Source organism: Mus pahari, chromosome 3, assembly GCF_900095145.1.
Source record: "Mus pahari chromosome 3, PAHARI_EIJ_v1.1, whole genome shotgun sequence".
NCBI lineage: Eukaryota > Metazoa > Chordata > Mammalia > Rodentia > Muridae > Mus > Mus pahari.
In genome coordinates this window covers 106,166,550-106,177,442 of record NC_034592.1, presented here as the reverse complement: position 1 = coordinate 106,177,442, position 10,893 = coordinate 106,166,550, and the positions used below count along the sequence as shown (strand labels likewise).

At 41.9% G+C, this 10,893-nt stretch overlaps 1 protein-coding gene across 2 annotated transcripts in view; it reads right to left on the bottom strand.

Moving 5' to 3' along the window:
• Nucleotides 1-1,613: 1,613 nt before the first annotated feature.
• The window catches only part of Sqor (sulfide quinone oxidoreductase), a 39,430-nt gene continuing 30,150 nt past the window's right edge, over nt 1,614-10,893 (bottom strand). For both annotated transcript variants that reach the window (XM_021194391.2, XM_029536399.1), the window contains exons 6-10: nt 10,594-10,803; nt 6,568-6,751; nt 3,510-3,577; nt 3,029-3,207; nt 1,614-1,880 (exon numbers count right to left, since the gene is read on the bottom strand). In XM_021194391.2, coding sequence (XP_021050050.1) covers nt 1,823-1,880; nt 3,029-3,207; nt 3,510-3,577; nt 6,568-6,751; nt 10,594-10,803 — 699 coding nt within the window. In that variant the 3' untranslated portion in view covers nt 1,614-1,822. The remainder of the gene's footprint in view (nt 1,881-3,028; nt 3,208-3,509; nt 3,578-6,567; nt 6,752-10,593; nt 10,804-10,893) is intronic.

The following is a 10,893-nucleotide window of genomic DNA, read 5'->3' as shown; positions in this document are numbered from 1 at the left end:
CAGAAGGCTGTGTTAAGTCTGCAAAGGATTTCAAATTCCCTCCACCAAGAGGCTCAGAGGTTACAAGGACACCCCATTCTTTCTAGTATTTCTTTTCACTCCCAGGAAGCCACTCCTTTCTGGATTCTTCCTGGGGCCTGTAGAGAAGGATCACATGGAGTGAAGCTATAATCCTGCAGGAGTACAGAGGCAGGCTGCAGGGATTCCAGGAGGGTACAGGGCTTCTCTGACTTCAGCTAGTTGTTTTCTGTGTACCACCTGAAGGTGAGCGGCCAGCCCAATATGAGCGCCATGTGTAGCATGGCTTTGCATCCTGGGAGCAGGATGAGGAAGGAGTCACGGGCTATTGTCTAAACAGGGGCATCCTGGAGACAGAAAGGACTGCTGCTGCTGCTACCTGGTCAGGAACAGGTGTTAATCAAGTCCAGTCCATGATGCAGGATCAGTTCAGGGAAAGTCTTCCATTCTCCTCAGTATAGGGCCTCCTGCTAGGTGCTCAACTTTATCCCAGAGCTGAAAGGAAAGTGTCCTCCCAATCAACCCATGTCTAACTCAGTAAGCTCCCCTGTCCCCTCCCAGGAAAGAAGCTAGCACAAGGGACACACTCACACAAAACAAAAACAAAAATAAAATAAAAAACATATTCTGGTTTCTCACTGTATCCCCCAGGCTGAATGTAGCTGTTAGTTGGTGTCTGGTAAGTAGTCATTGAATGCATATATGTCTTCTAGAGTCATAAGGAGAATTCTATGAACCCAGAGAGATTTGTTAACACATTAAAGGGTTTGAATTCTAAAATGTTATAAAAAAATCAAAGTCTTTTATGAATATGAAATATACATGCCTTTAAACTTCTAGACTGCCTGAAGCTAAACTTCCGCCATCAACTGACTGGGAGTGAATTATGTTGGAGCTACTATTGAACTTTAAGCAAACTGGAGCTGTTTCCAGTCCAAACTCACTCAACACTATTGGCCAAACTGGGGATGACTTGAGACAACACAGCCACTGGAGTTCTTCAGCTCCAACGCCACTGTGTTTGTGTAAATTCTCTGGGAAATGACAGAATTAGGTTAACAAATTGAGTATGGGAAATGCCCTGCAAGATAAAGACTGAAGGGGAAGGGGGGAGGACTGAACTTCAGATTGTGACATGGGTGGTATCCCTGATGGAATATAGAGAAAAGAAAAATCTTAGGTTCAGCCAAGTTTGTAGGGCTCCCAGAGTCAAAATTGCCCAGCAGAGGACCTGGAACTGGCAGAGATTAGTCACCCATAGTGCCTGTCTCTGGCTCGAAAAGCACAGGCTCAGCTCGGTGTCCCTGAGTCACCCAAGGGGAGGCACATGGGCTCTAGAATCTCCATCCCATCACCTGCAGCAGGAGTTCTAAGCAGCCCTGTGTAAGGCTGCAACACAGTCTTTGAAATAATGTCATTGGACAGTTTTGTTCAGTGACTCAGTCTCTAGAAAGTAGGGCCAGCTGTAAGTTGAACACACCAGATAGACAACAAGAAAGCCATCGCCCCAATACCAGCTTCTTCTCAACTACAACTTCCCATTGCTGCTAGTCAAGATATTTTCTCAAATAAGTAAATCAATGACCAAGTTTTACTTAGAAAATAGAGTTTTATTATTTCATTTGGATGTTTCCAAAGATTCATTCTGGGTTGTCCACATGACAGCTATTCAGAGGCCTAGAAAGGTCACCATGTCCAAACTCCTTAAAGGGTGATGTTCTGAGTCCTTTGTATCTGTCATGTCAATCAGTAACTGCGATTTGGGTCCAGAAGCTATCCAAGAAGAGCAAGCTCTGAGCCATCTTTAATTCATGCCCAGATGAAAGAGCTTTCGCAAGAAGGCTGGACCTCCCCAGTAGCCTCTGTAAGAAATAACACAGAGAAGCCATGGAGACAACGGAGATGAGGTGACATCATGTTATAAAAAGTCGCTAGGGATGCCTACCAGCACATAAGGCAAGGCATGTCTATTGAAGTGGAAAGGATGTCGTGACTGAAACGACCTACGATGAGTTGTAGCTTTGATACTGAATTTGCTGTGTGAGCCCCGCGCACTGACTAAACTCGGCATACACTCACCAAGCTGCTGCTACCTGCATACTGCTACCTGCATACTGCTACCTGCTTACTTCAAAGGAGGGAAGGGTCTCTCAACCTTATTGACATTTAGGACCCAGCAGCTCCTTATCATGGGATGCCCTGTGCACTGCAGTATCCCACACCTCTGCTCACTACATATCAACAGCATCCTTCCAGTGATAACAGCCAAAAATGTCTCCAAATACTGACAAATGTCTCCCAAATCATTCTGGATTGGGGATCACTTGTGTGGATATCCTAACTAATCAATCTCATATGTGTCTGGAAAACTGAAACAGTACTTTTTTTTAAGCATAAGGGAGTTATTAGTGTGTGTATTAAATACCTACCATTGTCTGACTCTGTATTATCTCTTTAATGTTATTTTTAATTTTGGGATAATAAACTAAACATAGTCTAATCAACTTGCTCAGCTAGTAAATGGTAGAAACGTTATTCAAAATTAGGTCAGAGCTTGAGTCTATCTCTGTTCTCTTAATTACTTTTAATGTTTCTCAAACATAGTAAAACCAAAGGAAGGCAGATGAGAAAGCACCTGGCATGTAAAAGAATTTTTATTATAGTATTATTGTTAACATTATTATTATTTATCTAATTCATCTGGGAACAAAAAAAGAAAAAAGAAAAAAGAAATAGAGAATGGAAAACAGAAGACTCAGTTCTTCCCAAGAATGAAGAGAAGAGTAGGCACCCCCACAAGATGGAGATATTGCAAACCTCCCCCTTATCTAGGGCAGCCCTCTTTCCCAAATATGGATGAGGCTCAGGAGTTCTTCAAGGGCTACCATTAATTCTTGAGAAATGGTGCAGGAGAATAGGTCTCATTATCAAGTCCTGCTTTGAGTGGATGGTACAAGGACCCTCTCAAACAGCCCACCCCCAAGCACGTCAGTGCCCTCGGCATACCCACCTCAGCATCATATTCCAGTACAGGAACGGCATCATGTCAGCCTTCATGAGGTACATAGAAATTCGCTCTTTACCCTGATCGAAAGGGAAGGTTTCCAGAGGCTGAGCTGTGTAATCAAACTCAGCAAGAATCACACGGTTGTAGCCGGTTACCAGTGGGCACGAGGTATAGCCATCATACTGAAATTGTGAGAATAAGCAAGAAAGTACTTTCTGTCATAATTTATTATTTGCTGAGTGACTGAAATTGGTGTGTGTGTGTGTGTGTGTGTGTGTGTGTGTGTGTCTCTGTGTCTGTGTCTGTGTGTGCGTCCTAGTTTCTAGGTTGTTGGACTGTGAAAATGAAAATTATGTAATAATACTATAGACAAATTAAATTCTTATGGTGTAAGCTAATAAGAAAGTGCCAGAATTATGGAAGAACACTGCCTTCATGCAGGTGAGGTGATAAACGATGCCGTAACCCCTATAGGTATACAAACCTTTTTTATGGGTCTTTGGTTCTTCATAATCAGAGACATTGTTCTATCAAGGATTCCAGACTGGGCAGCTAAAAGAGAACAGAAAGTCTAAGCATCAGGTTTCCCAAGAAAACTCATTTGTATATAACATTAATATAAACGAGATAATGATGATTCCATCCACACCCCTTTAGATTGTGTGTAGATCATGACTCCTCCTTTTACTTGAAGTTCTGACTAGCCCTCAATTCATCAAAGACCACACAGTTGTCACTCTTAGCTTGAAATTAAGGATCCAGCTCTCTCCCACAGGATGATAAGGGTGGCCCTACCCAAATCCCACTCCTCCCACTCCAGGTTTGGTCTGGGTTCCATGTTGTACAGCACCTTGTATCCCCACTCACAGAGAGCCTAGATTGGTAGCCCCAGTCATAACCACTAAGGCAAATTACTGGGCTTTCCTCTCTATAATATTGCCTGGCTGAGACCAAACCAGATAGATAGATAGATAGATAGATAGATAGATAGATAGATAGATAGATAGATAGATAGAGTCTTTATAGATGTGTTTGTACATGTATATATGGCAAGAGTATAGAAAAAAACATTCCACAAAAAGTCTTATCGATACAATTCAAAGAATATTTATGATGTGAGTCTACTAGTTCTCATTAGTAGAACAATGGAATATTTTTGAGATTGAGTAAAAGAAATAGTGAGGAACTACCATTGAACTGAACAAATGTTCCCCTGCAGAAGCCATTCTTAACCAGTCATTCAAATACAAGCCACAGACTAATTTTGCCTGAAATCTATAGTTTACTGGCACTCAAATAAAAAATGATTTCGTTTGCTCTAGAAGTAAACAGGACAATTGAATGAAACTACTGAATGGCTGTCCTCACTGGTAACAAAGTAGTATCTGCAAAGATTCTGCCCCACTTTGGGGAATTAGATATCACGGAGGGCATAAAGAAACTGCACTGAAAAGATATGAGGAAGCCCTGTCTCAGGGTGCCAACCTCATTGTCAAAGGAGAAAAACTGCCTCTAGGTGCCACTGCAGAGAGACTAGGCCTGAAAGCAGTCATGGACAACAGCAAGATGTAAAGAGTGTGTGGGTGTGGCCAACCCCTAGCTGGGTTTCTTCCCTCTACTACAATCTCCTGTTTTGCCCAAGAGTCTCTTGGCAGAGAAGCAAGGAAAGAGGTCTAAACCACAGGGATGCTGTATTCAGCATGGTAACATGCTTTGCTCACAATGGTCTGGACAGAGGCTGGGAGGCAAGCAGAGCCAAAGAGGGATGGATATGTGCAGGTATTGGGTGGGACATTCAGGGAGCTTGGGGTAGGGAAGACAGTGAGAAACGTTGAGGGAAAGCTGGACATTGTGACTTAGACGCGAAGGACACAAGCAAGTATCCGTAAGAAGTGACACAGTGGAACATTCGCGGCAGTGCTGTGAAATAAAATGGGTGAAAACAAATCAGATACAAGTAAGGCTTTCCAGAAAGATTTGAAGCAATCACGTAATAAGACATGGTTTGTAAAAGGGCAAATGTGATAACAATGGAGACACTGTTTACACTCTGAGGAATGTAGATGCCAGCCAGATGGCAGAGCCGGAAGGAAGGCTTCACTTGATAACTATTGTTTGATCATACTTAAAACTATATCTGAAGCACTGAATTAATTTTTCTTTGTCTGGCATAGGCTAAAAGCTAGGCAATCTGACATCTCATATTAGGTCTTTCTACCACAGCAATGCATGTAATGTGGATATAAATTAAAGGTACTGTCTCACACACTATCCATTTGTTACCAAAAGAAAACAGGCTAAGGACTCAGCAGGCAGAGGTGCTTGCCACCAAGAGTGAGGAGTTGAGTTCAATTCCCAGCATCCACAGGATGAGCAGAAAGAACCCACTCCAAGCTGTCCTCTGACCTCTGTGAGTTCATACCAATAAACAAATAAATAAATGTAATTACATAAATGCAGCAGGCATGACCCACCTAACCAACTAATGAACTCCAGGCTTACCAAATACAATGTAAACTCACCTCAAAGCTACAAGAATGTTTTTAGAAGATATGAGTTGTACTGAATGTGAGACAGATTTATTATACAGTGTTAAGTTTCTTGGTCATAATAAAGGTTCTGTAGATATGGAAGGATGTGTCCTTTCTAGGAGAGGCAGGTTTAAGTTAATTAAGACACAAAAGTATCATGATGCCTCAACTACCTTCAAATGACTCATTAAAAACATATAAAAGTGTAAAGAGTAATAAATCAAATATGTATTTTTTCAAATTTTTCATTGGTTGAGATTTTTGAAATTAAAGAGATGGGAGATAAATATTGTTGATAATGAAAAAGACATTTGGTAGATCTCATAGAAAGGTATCCGATTCACATAAAATGCTATCTGGCCATCAGCAGAGAGGCCCATGTTTTATGGCGTCCACAGAAGACAGCTCCTGACTGTAGAGGACAGAATCTAAAAGGCAATTCTCCCCATCACTGCTAGTGCAGAACATCCAGGTAAAGGATTTAGTTTTCCAGGCTGAGGCCTTAATCGTGTACCAATCAGGGCACGCTCCACTGTGCTTGTCTATACAAAACAATTTTCTGGTCTGCAAGCTTTCATTGACTTGCATGTGTTTCCTAGAGAAGCAAATGTCTCCCAAACTCTGCAGTGTTTCAGGCAGAAGAAAAACAGCCAAGCTGCCCGGTACCAAGGACCAAGAGTAGCAGAGATGTAAGCATGGCAGTCACAAAACTTACTGCTTACAGAGCTGGGAGCGAGCACCTCTTTATTGCCCTGTGACAGGTAAGGACACACTCTTTTGGTAATTTGATAAAGCCCTTAAAAGCTATTTTCTTCTCCATAAAACACACAGTTCATTGAGGACTTGATTCTGCCTGCCTTGGGGAAACCAAAGTCATTTTTAGGTCACAAAAGGTTTTACCCATTATAAATAGAATATTATTCAAATCATTGAATTACAAAAGTCTGTGTTAAACTTCTGGTTTTCTGGGTTTTTCTGGAACTTTGAGGAGAATCAGAGGTGGTAACCTACCTACTGCAGCAGCAGTCTTTGAAGTTGGGAGGTTGGTGCAGTCCCCGATGCCAAACACATTGGGGTATTTCTTATGCTGCAGAGTCTCTTTATCCACGTCCACCCAGCCAGCAGAGTCAGCCACGGGACTCCTCTTGAGGACATCTGGTGCGCTCATAGGTGGTGTGACATGAAGCATTTCATACTACACAAAACAAGAGCGTGCACATTTACATCTTTTCAGTGTGTCTACAAGACTCTCTTTCTCTCTGTGTCTTTCTTGTTTTGTATTTCATAATGGCAGCAGGGAGCATTACGCACTAGTGAATGTGTCAATCCATATGTTCTCTAAGACTTTAAGGGCTACAGTGGAGGATAATGAGAAACTAAACAGATGTCCTCTCAGGTTTCTATGATCTGACTATACTGAGCCCAAGTACCTTCAATAGGAGAGATGGGGAACCCAATATTTTGAAGTAGAAGTCACTAGTGTTCTGAAATATTCCATCGATGCTACCATTCTTGGTAAAAATTGAGGAGTGGCATATATTGTTTATAACTTTCTCTGACCCTCCACTGTCAACTTAGTGCTGTCTGGGTTTGGTTCTTCAGTTGTATTCTGGAAGATGTTTAGAGCCCTGAAACTTGTAAAGATGATGTTAAAACATCACCTCTCCAAGGGACTCAACTCTAAAAATGCATAAAGAAAAGTTCCAAGTCACCAATTTGAGAGGACAAAGTGAGGGATAAAATTCTCTAACAACATCCTGGAGAAGTAAAGAGAGATCTTGTCTCGCATTCGGTGTATGAAGTAGTGTTGAACACAAAGATGGGTTTCCTTTTCCCAGACACATAAGTAAAGCCTGTCCCTGATGGCCCCTGCTGAGGTCTCATCCACTCGTTCAGTTTTTATTTGTGTAATTTTCTTCCTCCTTTTGGAGACCGTCTTTTATTCGTTTTATTTTACAATCCCATGTAGCAACTTCAGTGTCTTGCCGGGTCTACTTCAGGACACATTTACTCATTATTCATGTTTCAGGAGGGTAAAAGTGTTTATATGTTAAGGCCATCTCAACCTTGTGTAAAGCTCTCTATAAAGGGGATGCCAATAGCCTCTAGTGTCCTGTGAGACTCAACAATCACTGAGGGTCCAGAAATCAAAACACTGAGTTTTATTTATTCAAACTCTGAGTTATAGGCTTATTTAACCTCAGGAAGGAGTTGCGTATGCTTAGTGCTCTTGAACATTATACCCTTTGAGGGGCCTTTTGGGGGCGTGAGTCCCTGACAGCAGGTCTGTTTGTTAATGAGCATGGAGAAGTCTGGACCAGTTCACGCACTCTCTATAATAAGGTATCCAAAACCACTAGGCTTTAGGATATATATAATTCCTTACATGACTGTTCCCAGTCTCATTTGAACATGAGGATCATTAGGGTAATTTTTGAAATTCAGTGTTCCTCAGTCCACACTCCAGGCCAATTAATCGAAATGTGTGTTACGGATACCCAGGAATCAGCACATTTCAAAAGCTCTCTGGGCAAATCTAGCACTGGTAGCAGTTCCTTGAAAGTCTTCAGTGGGCCTTTTGGTATTCTTAGTCTAAGAGCTTAATTGAAATATCTGAGCTGAAATCTTATCACTCAGAGGTGACACAAAATACCGCACACACACACCCCTTTACAAGTTTAGTAAAGGAAAATCTCCTCTCATCCATCCAGCTCTCTGCCTGCAACCTCCAGAGCTCCCGGAGCTCAGCCGGAAGCCACATTTTTAAAACATCGCAAAAACAAGGTTCTTTGCTCAAGCTCACACTTTTCTCGGAGGAGTTTGCTTTGGACATTCAGCCACTCACAGTCCATTCACCACTCACAGTCCATTCACTTCTACTTTGCCTAAAATTCACAATTTTGGCTCACTTGTTTTTCAGGAAAAAAATAGATTAGGAGCAGCAAGTTTAAAAATCTAGAGGAGGGAGGACCTACCAAGCCTCTGGACTGTGACAGGCCGAAAGCTAGAAAGCAAAAACCAATATTGACAACAACTTGTGTAAAATGATAACTAGTGTCCATTCAAAGACTCCACTTGGGCTCCTTTAGGCACAGCTACTTGAGAGCTGTTCACAGTGAGGACCCTGATCTGGGGGTGAGAGTTGGGGGGACAGAACCAGATGAGCAGACACACCAGGGAAATGCTAGGGAAAAGAAGAAAGAGCTGTGTCACAAGGCCAGTGAAGCCAGTTTGGAGCTTCTGAGCAAATCTGGGGCAATTTGATAACAAAAATAACTATACGAGCATTAATTAATGACAAAATATTAGGGACGATGAGCAGCCATGAGTTCATACCAGTGATTAATTGATAAACATGAAAGAAAAGGAACTTGCTAATAAAATGCCAAGGGCTTCCTGCTAAGTGTGGATGAAATTCTAGAGTCAAAAAAAAAAATCATTTTGTAATCATCACACTGAAAGCAGAGCAGATGAGTCTCCTCAGTGGGTACCAAGTCTCGGTGTTACGTTAAAGAATAGAGTGTTTGCTTGATCTGAAAGGGCCTCTCTAAAGAGAAGGGGAAAGGATAGTAATTCAGCGGAGAAACTAAGCCTTATCTGAACTAGAGTCCAGAACAGACCTCCTGTGTGCTTGCAATGAACTCCTTGAACTACAGGGTACTTATGCTCATAAAGCAAAACTCATCACCAGAGGTGAGGAAAATTCCATTTTTGAGAAAGTACAGAAGGGAAGGCTATGTTGTACCAAAATGTCAGTGTCACAGAAGATAAAGGAATGCTGTGGAAAGGTCTCTGATTGAAGGAGGCTAAAGAGACATCAGACTAACTGTGAAGGACGTGGAAGTGTTGCAGAGCTATTGGGTCAGTCATCAAAATTGCATACATGTCGTTGTTAAAATATGTGTGTTCCAAATTTACTAGGCACATAGTAACTAGCAATTTAACTACTGGGGTTACATAATAAAGTACCCTTATCTTAGGAAGTTTATCTAGAAAAATTATCTAGAGATAAGGAGAATAATGCATGATGACTGTCGCCTGTATTTGAGGAAATCAAATAATAAAGCTAAAGCAAGGCTGTAAGATTCTGTATATGAATCCAGCTAAAGACGTGCACAATTTTATTTCTGCTATTTTTGTTTTTAGAACTTCTCTAAGTTTGAGAATATTTTCAAGTAAAGGATTTTTAAAGTATGCCCCTGAGCCATCAGTAACATTTTAATGATATTTAATATATTCTGCTTAAGAACAAAAAAATAAAAATGGGTGCAGTGAGTTTTAGAAAATGCTTAAACTGAAAAGGTTCTTATTTAATTTTTTGATGTCTAGAAGACTAATCTTTGGTTCACTCAAAATTCCTTTTTATTGAACTCATTGTCATTAAATACAGAGCACAACGTGAGTGGGGCATGCTTTCTCGCTGCTGACAGCTCTTACCAAAATAGTATGGACAAATATTCTCCATTACCATTGCATCTTGTGCTTAATCTTCATAATTCTTCCATAAACATAGAATTCTCACTCTTGGGAAAAGACACAGATGCCCAAGACCCAGAGCCCACAACACAGGCTGAAATCTTTCCAAGGAAGGTGGTGACTCTGCCAAGTCCCTTAAGAAGGAAGTTAAGGGTTGGGTGTTTGCACAGGTGAAAGATGTGTAAAGACAGCTTCTTCCACGCATGTAAAACAAACACTCCTCTGTGTAGTGAGCAACCCACAGCTCCCTTCCAGTTCACAAGCAGGGCTGTGTCTCACACACCAAAGGTTTAGACATTCACAGGGCATTTGAAGTGAAACAGTTTGAGTGTCAGAGAAAGAGAAGTTAAAGGCCAAAAAAAAGCACTGCAGCCCAGCCCACCGTGCTCCCTGCTGACACAGTCTCTCCCATCTTGCCCTTTTCAGTTCCCTTTGCTTCTGTCAGCAGCAGCAGCCTTCCCCAGCAAGTAGCAATGGTGGGGGGGGAGGCGGGGTGCCCTACTGTCTCCAGCTCAGAGCAGCAGATAAGGCTCCAGGCAACCAGCTTAACCTGCCACTCACAGGAATCACGTGCGTCTCCCCAGGCTTGTCCAGGATCTCAAATACAGCCTCCTGTTTGTCAGCTCGGACCTCAATAAGGTTGTGCTTATAGTTGACAGAGAGGTTCCTCTCCCGAATGATCTCCTGCAAGGCATCTGCGTACTTCTTAACTCCAAAAATTGTTCCTAGAGCTGTGTTAAAGATGATGTTAGCCTTGGGTCGCTTTCCAGTCTAAGAAAAAGCCAAGAGGAAACCAATTACTCCAGCCACCATTTTGTTTCTCCTCTCTCTCTCTCTCTCTCTCTCTCTCTCTCTCTCTCT